General features: G+C 40.6%; 3 protein-coding genes and 1 long non-coding RNA gene across 4 annotated transcripts; 3 read left to right on the forward strand and 1 right to left on the reverse strand.

Moving 5' to 3' along the window:
* The first annotated feature begins 91 nt into the window (after positions 1–91).
* Positions 92–1,605, forward strand: LOC108619458 (uncharacterized). Its single transcript, XM_018016047.2, has 2 exons — positions 92–661; positions 723–1,605. The coding sequence occupies exons 1-2, from the start codon at positions 196–198 to the stop codon at positions 1,232–1,234; spliced, it is 978 nt and encodes a 325-aa protein (XP_017871536.1). The 5' UTR covers positions 92–195; the 3' UTR covers positions 1,235–1,605.
* On the reverse strand, positions 1,181–25,648 carry Prp16 (ATP-dependent RNA helicase l(1)G0007). Its single transcript, XM_018016038.2, has 5 exons — positions 23,595–25,648; positions 23,342–23,535; positions 2,235–3,147; positions 2,018–2,159; positions 1,181–1,935 (listed from the first exon to the last, which is right to left on the reverse strand). Exons 1-5 carry the CDS (start codon positions 25,438–25,440, stop codon positions 1,338–1,340), a joined length of 3,693 nt encoding a protein of 1,230 aa, XP_017871527.1. The 5' UTR covers positions 25,441–25,648; the 3' UTR covers positions 1,181–1,337.
* Positions 9,252–14,540, forward strand: LOC149268000 (uncharacterized). Its single transcript, XR_016271108.1, has 2 exons — positions 9,252–9,830; positions 10,189–14,540. It is a non-coding gene; the product is annotated as an uncharacterized LOC149268000 (long non-coding RNA).
* Positions 16,242–22,291, forward strand: l(1)G0469 (lethal (1) G0469 NlpC/P60 domain-containing protein). Its single transcript, XM_018016048.2, has 5 exons — positions 16,242–16,368; positions 16,425–17,958; positions 20,775–20,953; positions 21,043–21,147; positions 21,802–22,291. The coding sequence occupies exons 2-5, from the start codon at positions 17,397–17,399 to the stop codon at positions 21,895–21,897; spliced, it is 942 nt and encodes a 313-aa protein (XP_017871537.1). The 5' UTR covers positions 16,242–16,368; positions 16,425–17,396; the 3' UTR covers positions 21,898–22,291.
* Positions 25,649–25,704: the final 56 nt, after the last annotated feature.

Genomic DNA, 25,704 nt, shown 5'->3' on the forward strand with positions numbered 1-25,704 from the left:
TAAATCGATGTCGGGTGCTATCGATATGTTCAGTGTGGGTAACTTTTAAAATCTGAAAGAGGTAGTGCTGCCATATCAATGCAAATATATCGCTTCACTTATGTTCGTTATAACGGTTAATGGCGGCGAATTTTGAGCGAAATTATATTCGCGCATTCATATGTATTATATGGTACATAAAAAGAAAGGTTAAAAATGCGATTCATTCTAATTTTGTCGTTTATATTTTATGCGCTGAGCACAATCTCAGCCGAAGACCTACTTGAGCTGAGCTGCCTCACGGATGAACAATGCATACAGTTCGAGGGCGGCAAGTGCCTCGATTCTCGCTGCATTTGCACGGCACGTGGCGGCGACAGCGAGGAGCGCGTGGATTGCCAGCCCAAAGATGAAAAGCGGAACAATATCGTTGGCGGCCCGTGTCCCTGCACACTGCCGCATGCCGAATGCGATGTGCAGTTACAGCAGTGCTTCTGCGCCGCCGAGCATCTGCCCAGCGACGATAGACGTCGATGCCTGCCGCTGAAGGTGCCACTGAACGGCAGCTGTGAGATGGCGCGTCAATGCCAGACTATGGACACATTTGCCGATTGCCAGATGAAACGCTGCTTATGCCAGGAAAACTTTGTACCCTACGAGGGCAACTGCCTGGCAATATTGGGCGAGTGCTTGGAATTCCATATGCAAGCATCCACATTCTGACCATTTATTTATCCTTGCAGATCTAAACTGCAGCAACAATGCAATGTGCGAAACAGTTGACGCGTCGATCTGTCTGCCCCAGACCGCCAAGTGCGCCTGCCCCAAAGATCTGGTGGCCAATGAAAACAGAAGTGCCTGCATTCCAGGCGTCGACTATGCCACCAGCTGCACAAATTCCGCCCAATGCCAGGTACAGCTCGGCGCCGGCAGCACGTGCGACAACAACAATCGCTGCAGCTGCAGCCCTACGCACTATGCCAAACGGGACGAGACACTGAACAGCACAGTCTGCGAGCTGCGTGTGCCCTACGGCGCCTATTGCCGCCGCACCGCCGACTGCCAGCAGATGAGCGATGGCGAGGACAAGGTCCTGAACTCCCGGATGGAGTGCAAGTGGGGCGAATGCCAGTGTCGCGCCGAATTCCAAGTGGTAAACAACGAGTATTGTGTTGTGAAAGATGCGGCAACGGCCAACCAATTATCTCTCTTCCTGCCAATTCTCAGTATTTGGCCAATTTATTCATGGATATAGAGAACAAAAAAAAAACTACAGCCAAAAGGTGGTCTGAACATTCAAAATACAAATACACATACACTCAATATAAAAAAAAAGTATTAATTATTGTTCTTAATTTTTAGAGGCCAATGCGAGCGGGTGTGCGGCGTGGCGTTGCATTGCCTGGCGTTGCGATCTCCTGCTTGCCCGCCAGCTGCTCCTCACGCTGGGCGGCCAGCTGTTTGCGCTCCTCCATCTCGTGCTGGGCCTGCAACATTTGCTCCTCCATCTCCTTGAGATGCTCGGCGGCCAGTTTCTTTTTGTCGCGTCCGCTGCGTCCCGTTTCCTTCACCGAGAAGAACATCGGACCGAGCTCCGCCAGCCAGTAGCCATCGACAGCGGTGGCACACTGCATATACTCCTTGGCGGTCATGATCAGCTCATGGTAGACGACATAGTCGGGCGTGGTGCCCAGCCCGTACAGTGCCGATGTGGGATGCAAATGGCAGGGCATGCCCGTGCGCAGATTCACATACTCGCCGATGCCCTTGAGCCGTGCCGCCTGATAGAAGTAGGCGGAGCAGATGCACTTGCGCACAATGTCCCAATCGGTGCCGCATGACTTGACGTTCATCTTCTGCTGTGTCATAATGTCCTTCAGCTGCTGCCGCACCTCGCGCACCTTGCGCATGGCCTTAATGTGTATGAAGTGCTCGTTGCACCACGTGGAGCTATAGCTGTATGGGGCAGAGTGAAAGAGAGCGAAACAGAGAGAGAGCGAGTGAGTGAGAGGGCTGCTTCATGTGTCCTTTTGCTTACCTGTTCTGCTTCCATTGCAGATAGACATTGAGGTAGGTCAAGTGATCCGATTCGGGCACCTGGAACTTCTCGCGCACACCATCCGCCTCCTCCTCCCGTCCCTTGGGGCGATAGAATATGGATGGCACAGACAGCATGGATACTACAAGAAGAGAGGATAAGAGAGGATTCGAGTCAGTTTGTCACAAGATTTTCACATCTCTCTCGGTCATCTCACCTATGATCAGCACCTCGGCGCTGCACTCCATTTGGCAGGCGACGATGAGCATCTGGCACTGTGGCGGATCCAGTGGGAACTCGGCCATTTGTCGGCCCAGCGTGGTCAAGGCGCCTGTGTGATCCAGTGCGCCCAATATCCACAGCTGGTAAAGGGAGTTCAGGATGTTGTCCTGCGGCGGGGGATCCATGAAATGGAACTGCAGCAGATCGACCACGCCCAGGGACTTGAGCAGCAGCACCGTATTGGCCAGATTGGTGCGCTGGATTTCGGGCACGGTCAGCGGCAGCAGCTCGTCCTTGTACTGGCGCTGTGTGTACAAGCGAAAAGCCTGGCCAGGACCTGTACGTCCGGCACGACCCGAACGCTGATTGGCATTCGCCTGCGAAATGGGATAGATTTGCAGGGCGTCCATGCCAATGCGCGGATTGTAGACCTTCAGCTTGCAGTAGCCGGAGTCAATGACATAGATGATGCCGTCCACCGTCAGCGATGTCTCCGCTATATTGGTGGCCACAACGCATTTGCGTACGCCATCGGCGGACTTCTGAAAGATCTTCGCCTGCAGATCGGACGGCAGCTGCGAGTAGATGGGCAAGATGCTCAGCTCAGGTGCATTGTCGATCTCGCTCAGGCGCTCCTCCAGCACCTCGCACGTGACCTCGATGTCCTCCTGGCCGGGCATAAAGATCAGCATGTCGCCCTCATTCGGCGTCAAGTGCACCTGCAGCGCCTGCTTCACAGCCGACTCCACGTAATCCTCGCACGCATTCTTGCTGAACATCACATCCACCGGAAATGTCCGGCCGGGTATGGTGAATGTCGGCACATTGCCGAAGAACGTGGCAAACTTGGTCGAGTCCATGGTGGCGGATGTGACAATCAGCTTCAGGTCATGACGCCGTGCCACAATCTGCAATCGAAACGAGTCCAATTAAAATACTTGATATGTGGACAAGTAAGAATACTCTATAGTCGGGGCTGTCCGGCTAGCAGATACCCTAAGCTCGGCGAAATTTTGTGAAATTTGGAGCTCATAACTAAAATACAAATGAAGTTTTTAAAAGGTTTCAAATCCTTAGCTCTTATAGCTTTTGAGATTGAGGAGCTAAATTGACTCAGCCTTTCGTTCCGATAAAGAATTTATATAGTCACGCCTCCTTCTGACTGTTACATACATTTTAACAGAACCATTATACCCCGATTTCCCATTTTAAATGGATTCAGGGTATGCAAAGCAAACTGAAATATATAAATCAACCGAGATGAAAGTTTCCGACTAGGCGATACCCTGTAGCCTTAAGTTTGAAAATATTGGCTTTTTATATTTGGCAACTAAAATAGTACATAGTAAATGCCAAATCAATAGCAATGAATAAATCTGACGATTTGTGGGGCATTTCACTAGCTGCTACTCGATGCTGTGGCCTTGGAGTGACTGCAACCCAGCCACCCACCGAAATACGTGCGAGCATGACCCAAATCCAGAGCACCGGCCCCTGAGCTGAGCCAAGCTAAGCAGCGCATCAAGTCAAAGTCATCCAAATTCATGTAGCAGCGCAGCGGCAGCGGCAGCAGCAGCAGCAGCAAATATCCTGCTCATACGCCAACTGTGTTGAGTTGCGACTGAAAAAGCGAACAACGAAACTCAACACACGAGAAATAGAGAGAAAGAGAGCGCGCGAGAGTAAGTGTGTGTGCGAGCGTAGACAACGCGCTCTCTGTGTTTCGACTCAAGCGAGTTAACGATTTCACGAACTGAATACGACAACAAATCAACGATTGCCCACCGGGTTGGGTGGTGTGGGTTGGGTTGTGGTGGATTTTGTCAAGTCGCAGCATAGTGGGAGGGGGTGCCAACGTGCTGTGTCGCACGTAGGCAGCTGAGGATGTATAGTAGATCCTGTGTGCTGGTGGTGTATGTGTTGGGTATTTGAATGGGTGCGTGTGTGTGTCTGTTTAATGCCTCTGATTGCATGCATACCTGGGCCAAAGCACAGACAAAAAGCTCAAATTGCTGTTAAACTAATTCCGTTGCAGCACCTGCTGCAGCAACAAGAACAACAACAACAAGAGCCGCAACGAGCTTCGCGTCACGGACAACTTAACAAGCAAATTGCGCATTGGCTTGCAATGCGGTTAGAAAGAGTTGGGCCAAGCCCACAGCTACACACATTCATGCTCACACACACACACACGCACACGCACACGATGATTATTATGTGGCTTATCGATACACGGTGATACAGTGTATGCACAGATGTACCTACACTATGTACACATATCGCTTACATATTGAGAGTGAAGTGTTTTTTATGACAGCTCACCAACGCCAACGGCAACGGCAACGCCAACGCATTGATTCAAATTTTTATCTCCGAAGCCGAGCGTTAAATAATGCTGAATAATATCCCCTCCTCTACGGCAATTACGATAGAGCATTTCGATATTATGACAGTTAAGTGTGTGTGTGTGTGTGTATATAGTTGTCTCTATGTGTATGTGTATAAAGCTCTTTTAAGATAAGGTGGCAGGCGAAGCGAAATCGGAATTCTCTGATAGATACGGATGCAAGTCCCGTTAAAGGCACGAATGAAAGCTATAATAACTGTAACTGTAAAGCTAACTATGTGCAAACTAAATTAAGTATTGAAAAATTAAAAATTCGAAAATATTGATTTTACATATACTTGCTCAACTATTTAATATAACGGAATATTGAAAATTCTTTATAGATATGAACTAAGCTCATGCTGATTGGGAGTTCCCCTTTTGGAAACGCCCCAAGTTCTCCGATATTAAATATTGCTTTACTCGTAAAACACACAAAGTTGAATCGAGGTTTTTATCGCCTTCTCGAAACTTTACTGATGTCTGTGATTGATAACAATTTTTTTATGAGTTACTCTCTGCCTTAGATTTATTTATGTTGAAAATATGGAATCAAATATATCTTTGGCTAATGATAAATAAGAAGGCAATCTGGAGTTGTGGTTAAATTTCAATCAAATTTTAAAATTCTTTAGACTTTAGAATGAACTGACATTGATTTGTTAATATTAGGCATTTTTTTTTTTTTTTTTTTTTTTTCAAAGTTTAACCTTCATTTTCAGCTGAAAATGTTTATCACTGAGTATAGTATTTCAGCCAATAATGTGTTTCCATAAGAACCCATGCAGTAATACAATATATCTATCACTGAAACTTCTAATCTAATATCGCAAACATATTTTGTTATATCTAATGAAACCTGTTAATACACATATTGCCAATGTTTTGTAATTAATCTCTTCGATTGCAGTACCAGGAACTAATGTAAAGTCCATGAGTGTACAGTAGACACCTGATATCAAACGGCTTTATCACTGAACATTCTGGAAGAACTTGAAAATATATTGAAGGCAGAGATTCTGTATGCGTATACAGAGCAAGAGTTCTATTTCAAGAAAAACGTTAAAATTTGCTAATCAAAGGCATATGAGATATGTGCAAAAATAAAAACCTATTTGGTAATTACTAGAAAACGAATAACTGTTATCTACAATCCACTGATTATCGCGGGTTGTTAAAATGATTCAAAGAACAATCGATTGCTGATTATTGAGGATTTTTAAAATGATTCAAATGTAAATCAATTGCTGATTATTTCGCATTTTTAAAATAGTGCAGAGATGAATCAGTTACGCATTGCTGAAATGATTCAAAGATCTCCAGATAGAAGTGTAGAATAATGATAATAGCTCGATTCACTAATCTATTTAAAAGTGTTTCAGATACCCGTGGGATTATATGGAATAATATGATTAATAAATTTAGTTAAGATTATATAAAGAAGAATTTTAAATAAATAAATCTCTCCAGATTATCTGAAATAGTAATATGACTTTTAAGAATAATTATATTAAAGATATGGCAGATTGCATAGGAATAAATAGTGGGCTTACATCAAGGAATAATATGATTTGTGGGTCTACTTAAGGGCTCTTCAGATTATAATGCGTAATAAAAGTAATATGATTAGTGAATCTACTTGAAAGTGCTACAGATAAGATAGAATAAAAAAAATATATATATATATATATATATTTATATATATGATTAGTGAATCCATTCAAAAGTTCTTCATATATCAGTGAGATCATATGGAATAATAAATAATGATACTACGATAAGTGAATCTACTGAAAAGTGTCCCAGATATCATGCATATAATAAATGTGTATATATAGAATGTGTCATATGCATTATGACACAGCTCAAGTCATGAATTGTTTGCCAAAAACAGAATATTTCACATATACATACATATAGTATGTATTTCAGAGCAAATGCTATCATACAACAAATATTTATTGATACTGACAAACTCCCTTTTTAAATAGAAACTTGGACTACAATCAGAATCAGTTTAATGAGCATAAAATGAAATTTCGAATTCGATAAGGCAGAGCAAAGTGAACAAAATGTGTATAATATGGATGAAGAAAATTTAGAACGCGGCAAGGTCGTCCGTCTATTGGCCCTACTTATAGCACTAAAATTGGATGAACTTTGAGCGATATTGATATTGTGAGATAACTGTTGTTCGACTCAATATGCGACATTTCATCATCATCAGCTGGATTAACTGCATGTGTGACTAAGACAAATCACGAGCTACACACAAACACACACACACACACACGGAGAGAGGCATACATGTGTGCGTATATATACAGCTGATACTGTAGTCTTATTTGATTAGAGTTTTTCTTATAAGCAATGGCATTTAGTGCTTGTCTTTATGAATGTATATCAATGTGTTTGGTACTACGAGCTCCATTTATTATTATTATTTCGTTTTGTTTTTAGTATGGAATGCAGTATATCAATCTTGATAGCGATAAGACTTTAATTTTTTTACTTTTTGCCAGTATCCCACTTGAGTTAGGTTGCGACTTTTTCACTTGGAACATTTACATACAGAGAGAGAGAGAGAGAAAGAGAGAAAGAGAGAGAGAGAGAGAGAGAGAGAAGCAGATTTCAAAGGGAATATCAGTATATCAAACAGTGCTTGCTAGCAATAAATTAACGCTGCTCATAGGGAAACAGGAAGTGCGCATGTTTGCTGAAACATTCAATAAACTGATAAACTGATCAAGTTCGCCCCGCAGCTCATCAATCAAAGAAGTCACAAAATCAAAATAAATAAATATATATGTACATAATATATAGGAAATGCAATTGCAAGAATGCAAAAGTCTCATTAAAAAGAGGAAAGAAAGCAAAAAAAAAATAAAAGAGCAAAACAAAAACAAAACATTTTCGTTGTCATTTGTGGAATTCGATGGGCACAGAGCCAATAAAAATTCTTAGATGAGACTCGGGCCAGACCGCGATACATAGTATATAAAGCTATAAAAAAAAAAAAAATTAAAGCAACAACAGAGACAAGAATAAAAAAAAAAACGGAATTACTAAAACGTAAAATATATTTTAATTTTGATTGAAGGGCATTTTGTTGGAATTCTATAGAAGGTATATACTAATATAGACAAAAGGTTTGACATATTTATAGCCATAGCCATATATGTACATATTTTGTATAATAACTAGCTATGAAATTAGTCAAGTAACGCTTATCTATGTAGTTTACGAGCTGCAGCAAATCATTTTTATACCCTGAACCCATTGAAAATGGGAAATCAGGGTATAATGGTTTTGTGAAAAAGTATGTAACGGGCAGAAGGAGGCGTGGCAGACCCCACAAAGTATATATATTCTTGATCAGCGTGACGAGCTGAGTCGATATAGCCCTGTCCGTCTGTCCGTCCGTCCGTCCGTCCGTCCGTCCGTCCGTCCGTCCGTCCGTCCGTATGAGTGCGTCGATCTCAGAAGTTATAAGAGCTAGAGAGCTGAAATTTGGCATGCATACTCGTGTGTACCATACGCAGTACGAGTTTGCTTTATTTTTTCGATAAATTGCCCGATAACTTCTTTATCGAGAATAATCGAAAAATTGATTTTGTTTTTTTAGCCTAATTTGAACATTTTTAAACCTGGAGTCTTCAAATTTGCGTTGCACATAAAGTTAATGGATACGAAGATTTTGTCATTTACAGATTTTGGATACCAAGCCCCCTTTCCCCCCAATTTGTAAAAAACGCATTTCAAGTACTAGAGACTTGTGCTTTGAAATGTACACCCATATTCATCATACGATTACACTCTGAAAGTTTCATTAAGATCATATGTTTACAAAAGAAATTATTCGACAAATAAATTCTCATAATATTGCCCACACTGCAGCGCAGCCCAAGCGCAGTCGCTGCTTACTGCGCAGTTAGCAGAGCGCAGGCTTATGCGTGCGTGTGGATGCATCTGTATGTATGTGTGCATAAAAGAAGTGCAGAATGATTTGCATATCAGCTTGGAGGGTTCAGGGTATCTCCTAGTCGAGCAGTCTCGACTGGAGCTTTCTTACTTGTTATATATTACACTCGGAAACTATGATGTACATATGTATATATGTCTAAATAGTAATTCATATAGTATTATTTGATATATGTGTATTTATTATTATAATGGGGCATTGACGTTTTCCGTAATACCCATGAGCTGTCCAAATTTGTTTGTCCTTGATCTTGAGATTGTCCATTTGCACTGAGAGACGGACGGATTCGACTCACGCGACCCGCCAAGCAATGCCTACTTGGCATATTTCTAATTAAATAATATCTGTATAATTATATATCATCTCTCTACATCTTTATATTTAAACATATATTGCAATCAGAGAGGCCGCCTCAGAATAATGAAGCCAATTAAAAATACAATTTATGCATATGAAAATTTATATGCAGATAAATACCAAATGATGTACTTAAATGTTTAATATATGGGCTATACAAATGGGTGTATGATAAGTATGATAGATTATGTATAAAATGCCAAACAAACGCAAACATAAAGACAATGTCAAAGTCTATTCAGGCAATACTCTGTACACAGAAAAAAAAAAAGAAACAAGGTATTAATCAAGAAAATATATATGTACATATATAAAAATATGTATATACATATATATATAGTTTCAATTAGGGACAGTCCCTCAATTTGTAGACAGCTCCCTAGATAAAGCTTTACCTATGACAACTTTGACATGAAATGATTTGGTTTTCATTGATAATTTCATTTTATGTTTATTTTACTTATTTCTTTTTCATTTTCATTGTAATTTATATTTTTGTTTTATTTTGTTTGCCTGGCGCCTGACGAACAAATCTATGGGATATGTCTGGCCATATAATTGATGTTTACATGCAATTTTCAGTGCATTTGCATTGCAAAACGTCGGCTGAGGCGAGCGAGTGAGAAAAGCTTTAGCGCGAGTCTGATGAACTGAACTGAGTGGGCAGCCGTTGGGCGGGCGGGCGCTGTTGGATTGAGTGGGACAGCACGAAAGCAATTTTAAAATTTCTCAGTGGCAGGCTCAAGACTTGCGGCGACAAAGCGGCACGAGTTGACAGAGCACAACAGTTAAAGAGAGCAGTGCGGGAGAGCAGTACGAAAGAGAGAACAGTGAGTGATGAGTGGGGAATGGCGAATTTGCGAATGGTGAGTAGCGAATGGTGAGTTTTGTGCGCTGCTTTTTGGAGGTGTGGCAGTGTCTACATACAAACAGCAATTCGATTTTGCCAAAACTACCTACGAGATGTAAACAAAGCACACAAACACACAGACACCAATTCAAGTGAACACACAGCCACACGCCCACATAATAAACAAATATTTTGCACGAGCAAAAGCACGAGCCAACAACAATACGGAAAAAAAAACCAAGCAATGCAAAATATTTATTAACGTATTTAAAAACAATCATGAAATAACGTGGCAAAAAAACGAAAACAATAAACGCAATCAATGCTCGAAGATTTTTGCATATTTTGTTTTTATCCGCACATTTGCAAGGCAGAACGAACGGACTAAAGCAAGCACAATGAAGCCGCAAACGAGTTATGAGCAGCAGATGCCGATGCCGATGCTGATGTCGAAGGTGAATAACACCAGCAGCAGCAGCAGAAGCCGAATGCGAGAGAGTGTACATGTGTGCTAGAGGGAGAACGAAAATGCGCGAGAGAGTTAAGGCAAAAGTGGGAGTGAAACACAAGCTGTGGGCAGAAGGAAGCTTGAAACTCAGAATTGCCCATCTGCTCGCTGGGCAGATTTTTTTGTTAAATCCAATTTAATTTATTCGCAGGGCTTGTCCAACAAAACGAATAACAATAAGCAAAGCAGAAACAGCTGTTGCAGGTCCTTTTCTTCCGCCATGTGCCAAGTACACGGATACATACATACACATGTATTGTATGTGCTCTCTTTATACATACACTCATACACATTTTCATACACACCTCTTAAGGCAACAGGAAGAGTTTGGCGCAACGGCGACGGCTGTGAAAACACAAGAATATATATACTTTTTGTTTTTGCATACTCAATAAACACATATAAAAGTATTTATTTTCTGCGTTCAGCTTTCGGTTGTTGTTACTGTTGTTGTTGTATTCGCTGTTTTGTCTCACAATGTTGCGCGCGTTTTATGATTATCTAAAAATAGCTATAAGCAAAGCACATGACAAGCGCTGCCTACGCCGACGCTGACGCCGGCAGCGACGCAGTCGTTGACGTTGTCGCAAACGTCAAACGTTTGCGTTGCGGTTTTGGATTACAAAAAATTTTTTTACAAATACATATGTACACAAGCAACAACAACAACAACAAAATACAGCCACAGGTGGCTGGTAAAAGCGAGCTTAGAAAAAACCTTGTTGAAAGCATGGCTTAAGCATGGTGTGCCGTTGTTTACTTCCCTTTACATATATAATTTCTTTCGCAGAAATATATGCTACAGAAAGCTCGACCTAACTATAGCTTTTTAGAAGCGTTTGGTGAGTATTCAAATATAATTCTGTCTAGCTTCAAGCTTTCAAAAGCTTAACCAATGACCGCAAATAATGACGTTTATCACTTGAATCAGATTCCAAGCATACCAATCAAATTCCAACAAGACCTCACTCGGGGCTTTGTCAATTTCATTGTTGTAAAACTGTTTTGACTAGACACTCAATTGAAGGTGCGTTTGTGTGTATGCGTGCGCTCTTTCATTCTCTTCTAGTTACTTTTACTGCTATACTCCTACTTTTCTGCTGTTTACTTAAACCTGGTTAAGCCGGACCAAGCAAATAAACGAAAGAAAACCGAACGGAAATAGCTTTGAGTATCTCTGACATGAGACCGAAGTCCGGTTATGGCCAGATATCGACGGCATTCGCCAGCAATAAGCGCGCTGCGAAGCCTTTAAGTCAAAATGGCTTACAAATTATACAAAATATATAGACAAAACAAAGAACGCAAATAAAACACGTTTTTTGTGTGTTGCTGCGGTTTGCTTTAGATACACACGTAGATAGGCTAAATAAATAGCTTCAAATGAATGCTAAAATATTTATATACATACCTACACCTACGGTAAAGAAAATAAAAGTAGTAATAGTTGTACTGTTACCTTAATATTTTGAAAACATTTTCAAACGAATATTAAGATAAATATACATACATATTTTTTTATTCATTTAGAGCTCAATCATTAGTTTCCTAATTTTTCATTCAACATTTAGTGCACAGTCGCACAATATTTTTATTACCGCAGTTCTATGTATGTATGTATGTATATATGTATGTACATATGTAAGTATGTTTATATTAGCTTTACAGTTTTTCATAGAATTTTATCATTGAACGAAAAGTTGATGAAACAAAAAAGAAAAAAAAACCGTTTTTGAATGATATTCCCGCAGTGGAAAAGCTCAACGCAAACAGCAACAAAAATGAAGCCGCACAAGGCCGGGTAACTTCCGCTAGTCTTATTTGTACATACATACATACATATGTACATATTTCATGCAGGCTCTGACCGGCCACTGGCCAAATTAGCCCATTGGTATACAATAGACTGTAAAATGAAAACAAATACAGGTGGTTTAGCTCACATTTTGTTTTACTATTAAAAAATATACACATATACATACATATGTACACACACAGTCGAATGTACTCACAAAGGGCAGCAAGAGAAAGAGAGAGAGAACGCGAGTGGGTGGTCAAGCGAGCAAAACTTTAACCGAGTGCATAAAACAGATAATAAACACACACATGCACACTAGCCGACACACACACTCGTCACATTTTTTTCAACATGCATATGCACAAGTGTGTGTGTGTGCATAACAGAGATAAAAATGCACACAGGTCATAACGAATTCTGCATACGGTTTCTTAATATTCAAACGGCAATTCCAAACTGGCATAGCTAATTAATGAGAGCTTTGAAATCAGTGATGGCATTTTCAACAGAGATGCGCGTTTTTTGACATGCTGTTGAGTTGAATAAGTGTAAAGCTAAAATAAACTGTATAATAAAATATTAATAAATATATATTATTATTATACTAAGTTATTGCACATTCTGCTAGTGTATAACCATATAAAGTATCTTTTATACATCAGTTTATATATTATCTTAATACATATACATATGTATATTATTTGCTGTGGTACATTTTAGATTATCTAGGTAAATTTATGTCGCATTAATGAATTAAGATTGCAATACAATATAATTAAATGACATGAATAAAAGGAATTGATCTATGAATCAAAACGATTAAGTATATGTCAGTAAAAATAGCCACCTAAATTGTTCAAACGACCTGTAATCAACGTATTCATTTAATATAAAAATCAATTCCTAGAAATTCAACCAGATCTAATGTAGGCCAGCTCGTAAAAAGAAAAAGAAATTGTATCAACAATTTTGGACATCTAATTGATTAGTTCTTGTTCTTCAATGTGTTTATTTTTACTTCAAATATAAATAGTCATATACATACATATGTATGTATATATGTACACATATGCTAGTTGATTTCGACTATTGTTTTTTGGGCACTGACCTACGCACATTCATTCACATAAATACTACAATTATAACAAACACGAAGAAAAGCAGATGAAAACATATCGAATATACAATACTCTTGCTGACTTATAAGAAAAAAAAAACTCTAATAATATCATTGATATAGAAATCATTTTGTTATGCTATTGACAGTTAGAGTTTAATCAAAATATTCTATATATATATATATATGATATGAATATCTATATGTACATATATATATATCTTGTTGACATGATAAAGCATTCAAAAAGTTTTATAAGCATTAAGTTTTAATGGAAGAGCTCAAAACTTAAGCGATGATAGTATCTCTATATACGTATGTAGGTATATACATATGTACATACATGTATAAATTATTGTGATCTGATAAATAGAAATCAATTGAATATAGAATATATAGTTATTACATATAATTATATATTTTCTCGCTCAGGTGTTACACAAATCATCTAAAAATTCAAATACCCAATTACAGGGTATCTCAGGTGCAGCACTTTTCTTAATTAGGCAAACAATTGCAAAGTGCTAGGTGGAGCAGAAGCAAATGCAGCGCTAGCGGTAGAGAGGGGCAGGGGTAGAGGCAACGGCAGCGACAGCAATAGAGGCAGAGGCAGCGGCAGGTGGAGAGGTTTCAAACTGGGGCTGTGGCGTTGACGTCGACAGCGGCGGCGGCGGCGGCGGCGGCCGCGGCGGTGGGAGTGTAGAGAAATGTAGAAATGCTTTAGACCGATACTGAAGCCGAGCAGCAGATAATTAAACGCAGTTGAGCTGAGCAACGCAGCAGTCAATTGGCAGCGAAAATGCGACACGGCATAATCATGAGTCCCCGCCACCCAGCCCCTTCTCTCAGCACGCCCCTTGCGCTCTTCCGTGCCCCTGTGTCCCAATGCCGACAAGGTTAAACTATAAATAGATATGGAGAATAACAAACAGCAGCAATAACAGCAACAGCAACAACAGCAACAACAACTTGTAGAGCTGCGCGTATTTATATCAAAAGCAACAACAACAACGACGACGTCGGCGTCGACATCAACGTCGACTGCGAAATACTCGAATAAATAAATGAAAAACCTGAAACAATTTGTAGAGAGAAGAAACGTTTAAGCGACGCTGCAGCGCAGCTCTAATACCCTGTAATTTAATTAAGTGTGTTTGATTTAATTTTATATTACTGTGATACTATTAGTTATTTATATTATTTATATAGGTTTATATGTTGTATTTCAATTTGAATGTAGTACTAATATGTAATATTTTTGCATATAGAATTAAATTAAATATTATTATTATGATATAAAAAATTGTGTTTTTTTTTTTAATTTGAAGTTCTTTTGCTAAACCTTCCCACGCAAGCTAACTTCAATGAGGCAACAAATATTCTCAGCCTTTACCTATTTTGATAATAGCTTGTTAATTCAATATATGTGGCCAAAAAATGCGACGTAGCCGCAATGACCTTGGTAAGGGTAAACGAAATGAAAAACTTTGAAAATGAAACAGATCCAAAATATATATATACATGTATATATATGTATATGAAATAAAATATATATATATATATAAAATAAAATATATAAATATAAAAAAAGCATAGCGACGTCAGTAGCGACGTCGCAGTCGCAGTCGACGCCGCCGCCGTCGTTGCTTGGCCCAGTTTTAAGCTTTGGCAACTTAATAGGTCAAATTAATTGTCGTTTGCGATGTCCCAAACGTAACTCATTTCAGAAGCTCACACACACTCACACACACACACACACACACACATGCACAGACAGACGAACGCAATTGTGTACAAGCGAAAGCGGCGACGTCACAGCGAAAAGCTTTCGCAAGCATTTGAATTGATTGCAAAGCCGAAACGATTGTCCAGTGTTGGCCAACACACTAAAAACATACACAATGAACGAGAGACAGCGTCGACCGTGGTTTTGGGTCGACAATATCGATCTGCGTGTCTGAGTGCAGCTCACTAATCGTTGTATGGCCTCCTCCGATAATGTGATTATAGGATTGCCAAAGAGAGAGAGAGAGAGAGAGAGACACATACTAATTGATATGTATGACAGAATATTCAAGAGGAATACATTGCGGGCGCCCAACTGTGCCCCACCCCCTAATACTAGAAAATGAGGGCAATACAATTTCAGATTCTGATTGCAACCGTAACCCACAACTTGTTAACAGCATTTGGGGGTGCGAATGCACCCAGAAGAAAAACAAATGAATAAAAACCAAATAGATAAATGTATACAACAAAATTTTTGCAAGTTTTTTTTCGCTTTTCGCTCAGTTCCCCTGCACTCGAGTGTATATATTTATGTATAACTAGATATATATCTGCAGATTTTAGCAGATGATTTATAAGTAATATGTTCATTGGATTGCCTAAGCAACTTGTTAATAAAACACTTTTTTGTAAAGTAAGGTATGTTTCTAGACTCTTCTTCTTGAGCTCATGAGAATTGCATAGAAGACAAATGCAAAGCAAAGTAACGTAAACATATGTATGTAGTTACATATGTATATCATATCAACTGGCGCCTCTGGTAAAAATGTAAAAATAAATTTCAAAGCAACCATGACACAGTGACCGAAAGTTGCTGGAAATTGATCAAGTTCAAGATTTTAGGCTTATGGGCGTAAAAGCTTCCTTCTTTAATGCCTGAAATAAGCATACATATGTATGTATGTACGTACTTAATCATTTATGTATTCATGTTTTAATACCCATATCTTTTATATTATTATTAATAATATTGCAATCAACCATAAACAAATAATCAACAATTGCCAATACAATAAAACTGATCAATCATTTGTTCACATATTTTTGGGGCCGCCTGCCATGTGACGTGTGTGTATATACACATATAGATACACACATACACACATAGAATACATGCTACAAGTTAAGCATTTTGCTGTACCGAGCGTGTCGGAGCGCAAAGGCAATGAAAATAACAACAAAAACTACGCCGTTAACAAAAAATTTCAACAATATACATTTTCTTATAAGAATAAGAAGGTCAGACAGCCAGTGATGTCGCTGTTGGCGTCGCAGTCACGACTGACGTTGTCAACGCTAACCGCGGCAGCGGCAGCGATTGCGACTGCGATGCCTAACGTCAGGTAAGCGTTTTAGTAACTGCATATGCGACAAGCACATAATTAAATTGATATCCCAGCAATTAAAGCGATAATAAATAACAAAAAACAAAACAACTGTAACAATAAACACATAAAAGAAGAGTATAACAACATAAGGCGCAAAGCCTAACGGAACGTGCAACAAGCCCGTCGCCGTAACAGGGGTACAATGGCAGCTTCGTAACTCACCACACCAAAGAGAGAGAGAGAGACAGAGAGGGAGAGCGCAAAGAAACCACCACAAAGAGAGCGAACACTGCAGACGACGACGACGACGCAGCCGACGACTCGCTGGCTAGCTGACAAACCGAAACCGGCTTTGGTTATAAATAAACCTTCGCTATGCTGGTATTTGGCTTTCGAGTCTCTAGCGGTGCAGTAGCAGCAACAGCAAGCAGCAGTAGCAGCGAACAAAACAGAAAAGCAACAAACGGCGTTCAGGCGAAAAACACGAACTTACCGAAACGAAATCGCTGTGAAAAGAAAATACATAAAAGAGACCAGACCAAGCAAGAAAAATTTACAGACACTCGGGCGCACATGCATAGAGTTTTGTTTTTGAAAATTGCTGTTTTGTATGCTGATTGAAACACACGAATTTGTGCTTCTATTTGCGCTATATCATATTTATTTAAATACAAACAGCATTTCCATTAACTCTAGTGCAAAGCACTTGTGCTCTATTTATTTATAAAACATATTTTATTATTTTTTTTTGTTGTGTTGCTTTGCGAAAAAAAGACAAAACAAAAGCAAAGGAAGCTTGAATTGGAGCATCGGGCCAAAGGCAACGCAACGCAACGATAAGCGGGCGTATACAAAACAAACGAGGAACGCATTAGACAGAGAAAGAAATAGAAAATAAGAAAAGCAGAAAAACTAAAGAAAACAGGGGATTAGAGCTAAACGCGCGCGCACTGTTTGTTAGTGTGAATAAGTGAAAGTTACGCGCGCGTGTGCAACGACATCGGCCACGCCCACGCCCATCCACGGCACACCGCCCACAGACAATGAACCGATCAAACAGTTTTGTCAGCTCACTGAAATGGTGGCCACTGCAGGGCCACAACAATCAGGCAACGCCACCGAGCGCCGGAACAGCATCGAATGGCAGCAGCAGCGCCGGCTATTCTCAATCGGCGCCCAGCTCTCCCACATCGAATTGGCCGCCGTCGCTGCTGCAGAACCATCACCACCACAAGCTTAGCGTCGGCGCCAATGTGAACGCAACATTTGGCAGCAGCGTCGCCGTACAAAAGCTGCGCGAATCCAAATGGTTCAAGCCCGAAGAGCATCGGATTTTCTGCGCCGTAGTCGAATGTGGTTTCATTGTGGAGGTGCGCAGCAGTGCTGCTGCCAAAGCCGCTGCCGATGCAGCCGCCGCTGCCGCAGCTGCGGCCGCAGCCAGCGATGCCGATTCCCTGGACATCGATTGTCCGGTGCTCACACTGGCGCCGCCATTGATAATACCACGTAACGGCAGCAGCAGCATAAGCTTTCTTGAAACACAGGATGAAAACGAGACGCCGGTAGCGTCATGGTACGGCATCGTACTGTGCAAGGTGGCCAAAGGTGAGTACACAAAATACGAATAAGCGATTGGGGTGAGGGAGAGAAAAAAGCTTTCCTCTGCTCTAGCTCTAGCTGCTGTTGAAAAGCTCTTGACAGTCTGTGCATTTTATGTCGCCAAAAAAAACTGTGCAAACTTGTTTTGTTTTAAATCTTTTGGCCCATTTAAGTGGCTCTTCGTTCTGTTCTTGACCCATAAAAAAAAAAAAAAAAAAAAAAAAAAAGAAGGAAACAAAACTGCTGCGATATCAGATTTTCTTACTTTTGAGGATGATTAATCACATTGCAGACGTCAGAGCAATTAAACTAATCTCACAAGTTCGGCACATGCTGATATTTGAAAATGACATTTAATAAAATCAACAAATTTTATATACATAATACACATGTGTGTGTGTGTTGTATATATGGGCGCCTTTTATCTAATCGAAGACAACAACTGTGGAGAGCTGCCTACAAGAACAAAAAGCACTTCTCAGCGGTTTGAAGAGGCAGCAAAACAAGGCGCCAGCAGCGCAGCGGCGCAGCAACGAACTTTGCGACGCGTCGCGACGTCGCGTTTCGCACGCACGCATTCACACACTCGCACACACACGCAAACGAATAGTATACATTACACGTACGCAGACATACAGTATTTCGCTCTCACACTTACAGCAGCTACATGACCATTCACAATGCTGCGCTGACAGCTGCCAGAACATTCCATTTGTATGCGTGCGCAGAGTGAACAAAAAATGTAAACACACAAATGCTTGAAATATTGCTGACAATGTGCGCCTTGTCATAGGCAGCGGCAGCAGCACCAAGAGCATCATGTGCTTTGAGTCACGCATGCTGCTGTTTTTTTTTTCTTTTGCATTGCTCTGCCGACAGCACGTTCACCAGCCTTTGGGACTCAGTCCCAGTCTTGTGATGTGTGGTGAACTTTTCTCTACGACTTAAAAGCTTACACTACGTAATGACATTCACCACTACGAAGACGACTGTTGCATCTCGTGCCGCGAACAAGTCACCAATAGTATAACGGTGGGTGTTAGACTTTGTTTGCAAATGCATACATTTATATGCATGTGTATGTTTATTTATACATGTGTACATGCGTGTTGTCGTACGTGTGTTTGCTATGATAGTAGAGCTTTTGATTTTTAAATGCATGCCGTGTGGTGATTATCCTGTACATTGACATGACAAAATAAGCTGGTATTAGCATGCATATGTATGTGTACGTATGTAAAAAAGGTCGCATATACATATATATATTTGTATGAATATATTTATATGTATGCACAGACAGTGGTATAAGATTAGTTCTATAAGAATTTCATAGAAACTTTAGCTAAACACAATTAAATGTTTGCTTATTTTTGATGGGCAAACTTAATGTACATATGTATGTATACATATACATATATATATATATGTAGACACACTTTTGTTAGACAATGATATATTGATAAGAAATGCTGCAAGCGTAATTAACAAATGTTTATGTAATTGCTGCATCTGAAGATAGAATGGCATGCTGGATAACAACGCGACGTCATACATATGTAAATAGCGCTTATCTGTGTTTCGTCGGAATAAGGCTTATCGCTGCCCACACATACATATATACATACATACATATATACGTACACAGAGTGCACCAACAGGTGCCGCTTTGTAATACGTTCAATGAACTATAAGAAAGTAATATTAACATTTATGAGCAATCTGTAGATGAGCTCCCTTCCCCTTCCTCTGCCGACTGAGCTAAGCAAACACATTTTTCCCACGACCTGCGATTACAGTTTACAGTTATTTAATGATGAAATCTACGTTGGTGTGTATCATACACAGTGTATGTGAATGAATGAACATGAGTGCCTAGGCGAGTACATACATATTTAGCTGACATAAGACATGAACAACTTAAATAATAATCAAGCCAAGCTACCCACAGTCCTCTTCAACGATTCGCCCACACAATGGAGCAAACAATTTGAAAATGCGCGCAAATTAGTTGCGCATGGCAAAGGCTTAGAAGCAACAACAGCAACAGTAGCAACAGAAGAGCAAAACAAAAAGGAGCACAAAAGTGTGAAATATTAGCGATGCTAATTATAGATGATTAAAGCTCATGTCATTCATTGAAAGTATACAAATAAAACAAAAACAATAAAACAATTACGCAACTAAGCAAAAACAATGAATTATTGCTGTTGTTGGTAATGTTTTATAGCCATCTAACTTATGATATAATACGAGGCCTACAAAAAAGTTAAAAGTAAAGTAATTTAAGCGAAGCCAACTTAGCTCATTACTTAACAGTAATTTTAATCATTTCATAAGCTGCATTTAAAACGATTTAAAAAGATTATGATCAAGATGTATTTTAAAAGATTACTTTACATTTTATTTATTTATTTATTTGTCTTATTTTATTTTATTTTTTTCATTTAATATAATTTTCATTTTGATTGCACAAATTTGTGAAATTGCAAATTGCATTTCGTGAGACTGTGCAATACTTTTCTATCTGTCATCTCTAGGATAATCGATTGCAGTGTGGCCACAGATTGCGGCCTGCAACTGTAGTGCTGTATAACAAATCAAATTGAATAGAACTAGCAGATGGGCAACGCTGCAGTAATTTAAATTTGAATTTAAACGAATCAATTGACAGCGAATGCAGATTGCACCTGTTTGTTTCTTTATTTGTTTGTCTATCTGTCTGTGTGTCAGCGAATTGAGATTGTCGTTATGAATTGTTTAAATTGATGTCAATATATTGATAATAATATTAATGTGTATGTGTATGTGTTTGTATATTGCAGACAATAAACCAAAACCGGAAACTATTGAGATCTATTCTGTAAAGATACGAGAAAACGGAACCTACAAGCTAATCAAAATGTCATTGGCCGACATCTGGAGCCACGGCTGGGAATTGCGCATCAATAACTTCGCTGACAAGGAGAAAGCGCCGCACAACGAAAAGGACATACGCAATCAGGTAAATTTTCAATATACATTTCGATTCTATTTCAATTGTTTGATTGCGTTTTATTTATTTATTTTTTTTTTTTTTTTGTCGTCTTACAGGTGTCGCTGGCACGCAAGGCCAAGCAGAGTCTGTGGAATAATAATAAGCATTTTGTGTACTGGTGCCGTTACGGCAGTCGCCAGCAGGATGTGCGCAAGCGACAGGTAACGACGAGTGCGAATCACGTGCTGCTGCATTTGATCAACTGATAAGCGACGCACCTATATACTCTAGCTGTATATAGGTAGTATCACATTCTGTATATTCCAAATGCCCGCCACACACACAGTCACACACACACACACACACACACATAGACAACTAACATACACATGAACACATTGTTATAGGTGCAACAGCAAAGCACACACAAACATACACACACACACGCTCGCACAACTGTTAACTTGGCCAACTTAAAAAAAAAAAAAAAATAACGGACAAAAATCAAAAATTGTAATCGAAATATTCATATATACATATTGATGTATTGTATATGTATGTATGTATGTACGTGCATTCGACAGAGTTATGCCAAATTCGATCGATGTATATATAGATATGTATGTATGTATAAATATATATGTATATATACGTTCAGTGATCAATCGCAGCGATTTGATAAACATTCATTAGTTCATCAATTGTATTTTGTGTCAGGCTACACAGCAGCAGCAGCAGCAGCAGCAGCAGCAATAATAATAATAATAGGCGCAAGCAATAATATAATAATTCTAATATTTATAATAATAATGCAAATCGCCTGTGTTATTTAATCGTATTGCAAATCTTTACAAGTAACCAAATGTATCTTGCAGATGTCCGAGTGCGTGAAATGGGGCAGCGTTGGCATGAATGCGGGCATGTTGCTGGTGCTCAATAATAGGCAAAAGTGCCACTCCCACTCAAAGTAACTAACACACACACACACACACACACTCTCCTATAAAGCATATGAACACAAATACACATATATATTATATATATACACTGGCATATATACATACATACACATACGTACGTACATACATAGATTGCTTGAAATTCTTCTTCTGGCTTTGTCACAGAGCGAAACAAAAGAAAACCAAACAAAACCCAAAGCAAATTGTGATAAGATAAATCATATTTTAGCGCCAAACAAATGCAAATATATGTATATTTTTAACATATGTTTACTATATATACGTATGTAAACGATATGCAGAAGAAACAACAACCAGAACACAGCGAATGTTAGAGAGCAGGCTCTGAATTTGTTACTTTATTTAATTGGCAGTATTAGAATAAAATTAAAAAAAAAAAAAAAAAGTGGCTACTACAACGTGCACACACACTCATATACACAGACACACACACACATACACATTTGCTGTTGCAACTTTGAGAAAATGCAAAATACAAATTGTATTTGAAATTTGTATATTTGACAGAGAGAGAGACACACTGTGAAATTCGAAAAGACTTAACAATTTGTTGTTTTTTTTTTTTATTATTATAATTATTATAATTATTGTCATTACTGTAATGATGTATTATAGCTATTATAATATAATAATTATTATATAAATATATATATATATATCCATATATATATATATTCTGTTGTCATAAAGATATTAATAATCGAGCAGGCACTTTTTTGCTGTTTTCTACAAAACAAGGAAAACAAAAAGCAAGCAAAAATGGCGTTTTGCAACACTTTTTTGCTACTGCATACTTTTGTGCGCGCGCTTAATTACTCTACATAAGTGCGCTGCACATATTCCCCACACACACACACACACACATACACACAGAAAGTCACCACATCTCAATTCATGCATTGCGCGTAACGTAACGTAACGTGACGGAACGTAGCGTCAACCAATTAGTTTGTAATTGATAACATTCATACACTCACACACACACACATAAATATATAAATACGTTTAACTATATATTATGTATTTTTGTTTTTAGTCTCTTAAGCGATTTTTAAAATATTTATATATATTACTACATACAATAATATATACATTTGGCAATGTGAAATTTAAATATGAAATGTTTGTAAAATGCTTTATATATTTGGATATTATTAAATGTTTACCAACGGACAACTAATTTTAAAGAGACTTTTATTTGAATGAATATTATAAAATGGGCGCTAGGAATACCCTAGAGAATTATATATAGTTTTTGATTTTCAGCAAAATTTTGATGACGACTTTTATTATTAAAAAGCCCAAGATGAAATTCTGTTTTTATCCCCCTTATATAAACTTTTGGAGAAGCGCTTCTCATACATTTCATAACGCTCGGACAACTTGACTTGAAAGGTCTTAGGGAGAGGTGGAAACACATATGTTTGAAACTCACCTCACGCAGCAATCCGAAGAGCACGTCCGTTGAGAGCGAACGCTCGTGCGCCTCGTCCATAATGATGGCCGAATAGCTGTCCAGGTCCGGATCGCGCAGGCTCTCGCGCAACAAGATGCCATCGGTCATGTACTTGATAACGGTGCGCTCGGACGTGCAGTCCTCAAAGCGTATAGCATAGCCGACATCCTCGCCTGCGAAAGGGATTCAGTTGTAAAGCGATGCGGATTGAGTGGGCTGGCATGCAACTTACCCAGTTGGGTGCCCATCTCGTCGGAGACGCGTTTGGCCACCGACATGGCGGCAACACGACGCGGCTGGGTGCAGCCGATCATGCCGCGTTTGCTGTAGCCATCCTCGTGCAGATACTGGGTGAGCTGTGTGGTCTTGCCGCTGCCTGTTTCACCCACAATGATGACCACCGAGTTCTCGCGTATGACATTGAGCAGCTCCTGGCGTGAGGCGAAGACGGGCAGGAAGCGACGCTGTTCGCCGATTGTCTTCTTGCGCGAGAAGTCGCTTTTGCCCTTGTTGTCCTGCATGTCGCGCATGTGATCGGCGAACTTCTGATCCTTGCGATAATCGGCCGTGTCGTTGTCCCTATCGAATTTGGCATCGTCCTCGTCCTGCGGCCGCTGCACGCCCATAATGTTGCCCAGCTTGGTGCCGCCCAGCTCCCAGTGTTTCTTCTGCGCCTTGCGGCGCTCCTTTTGCTCCCGATAGTTGCGCACCAGAAGGCTGCCCTTGCGCGCCAGCAGGGCCATGTCCGAGGTGGGATCCTTGACGGGCACCACCGGCTCCGGCTGCTTGGTGAACACGATGCGGCCGTCCAGAAACGGTGGCACTATATGATGAACCAGCAAATGGACTCGCTCCAGCGCCTCCTCGTCGAAGTCATCGCTCACATTGATGGAGGTGACAACGCCGGAGGTCAACATGCGATTACGCTCCCACAGCTCGTTGTCGCGATTGTTCTGCCGCTGCTGGGCGCTGATGCGCTTCTTGCGCTTCTGCTCCAGCTGCTCTTCGCGACGGCGAAAGTAATCGGCATTGCTGCCGCCGAACGGATTGTTCTCGTCGTCGTAGCCCTCGTCTATGTTATACCATTCACGGTCCAGGCGTCGCTGTTCCTCTTCCCACATATCACGCAGCTCAGCATCTTCGGCCCAGGGTGTTGCGCCGCTTCGCTTGCGATCGTGCGCCCACTGATTGTAACGATGTGCGGGCGTGGCACGAGTCGTGTCATCGGCATACCGGCTGCGACTGCTGCCTCGCTCGGACCAATCGCCGAAACTGGAGCTACTGCCGTATCCGGAGCCAGCGCCGCGTGGTGTGGGGAAGTCCCAGTCGGATTTGCGTCCACCGCTGGTCTCGCCATCGTCGTCATCCCAGGAGCTGCCGGAGACACCACCACCTGGCGTACCCGGCTCTCTGGGTGTGTTCACGCTGCGCACCGACGCCGAGCGATCTCGGTTGCGATCTCGATCTCGATCCCGGTCCCTATCTCTTCGTCTACCATCTTTGTATAGCTCCTGGTCCTGTTCTCGTGCTCGCTTGCGCCTCTCATCGCCGCGACGCTGTCTGTCCCGCTCACGCTCTCTATCTCTGTCTCTGTCTCTCACTCTGTCGCGATCCCGTTTGCCATCTGAGTCATCACGCGTCGATTTACGAACGGCGCCTTTATGGCGATCCCGATCTCTCTGGATGTGCTCACGCAGCCGCTCTCTAGCCTTCTCAGAGACGCCGCCCGTGTATGATGGCGTCTCGTCTTTGTGTTCACGTAGCTGCCGGCTGAGCTTCTCGAAGCTCTTTGTGTCGGGTTTCTTGAAGGCAAATTCGCTGACAGGCGTAGAGGCGTTGGCTGAGCTAGAAGGTGTGCCGCCGTCATCGTACTCATTGTCCTGAAAGGAGATCAGGCGTGCTTTTTCAGCACGTCGCTTGGCCGCTAGCTTGTCTAGGCCCAGAACCGAACCTTTCGGTACCTTAAAGCTAGGGCTCTTATTGTCGCTGTCTTTGGGCTTTTTCAGCACCAGGCCGCCACGCTGCTCCTGGCCTGAAGTGCCCTCCAAGCGGTGCACGCCTGCATCATCCTCGGACATGCTATTATTTCGCGTTTATTAAGTTATCTTTTGTTTCCACAAAACGTACCGTGCGCGTTTCAGAATACTATCGATATAATTATGAAAATACCGATAGGTGGCAATACGCGACAGCTATTCGCAAACAATTTGTATATGAACTTTATTTATATTGATATTTTTATAATAAATTTCTTATTGCTGTTAGGCTCTTCGACTTTCATGCCGCAATCAGTACAAATTTAACAATTTTGAATAATTCGAGTTACAAGCAGCGAAAACATC

The sequence above is a fragment of the Drosophila arizonae genome, chromosome X (assembly GCF_054131065.1).
Source record: "Drosophila arizonae isolate 15081-1271.41 chromosome X, UAZ_ARI_1.0, whole genome shotgun sequence".
Lineage (NCBI taxonomy): Eukaryota > Metazoa > Arthropoda > Insecta > Diptera > Drosophilidae > Drosophila > Drosophila arizonae.

What these genes read in the sequence shown, in the direction of transcription:
- LOC108619458 (XM_018016047.2), top strand. Translation starts at nt 196, where the DNA reads ATGCGATTCATTCTAATTTTGTCGTTTATATTTTATGCGCTGAGCACA. An exon ending in CAACTGCCTGGCAATATTGG is followed by an intron (nt 662 to 722) that starts GCGAGTGCTTGG and finishes TTATCCTTGCAG; the next exon opens with ATCTAAACTGCAGCAACAAT.
- Prp16 (XM_018016038.2), bottom strand. Translation starts at nt 25,440, where the DNA reads ATGTCCGAGGATGATGCAGGCGTGCACCGCTTGGAGGGCACTTCAGGC. An exon ending in TCTTCGGATTGCTGCGTGAG is followed by an intron (nt 3,148 to 23,341) that starts GTGAGTTTCAAA and finishes TTTCGATTGCAG; the next exon opens with ATTGTGGCACGGCGTCATGA. An exon ending in CGCCGAGGTGCTGATCATAG is followed by an intron (nt 2,160 to 2,234) that starts GTGAGATGACCG and finishes CTCTTCTTGTAG; the next exon opens with TATCCATGCTGTCTGTGCCA.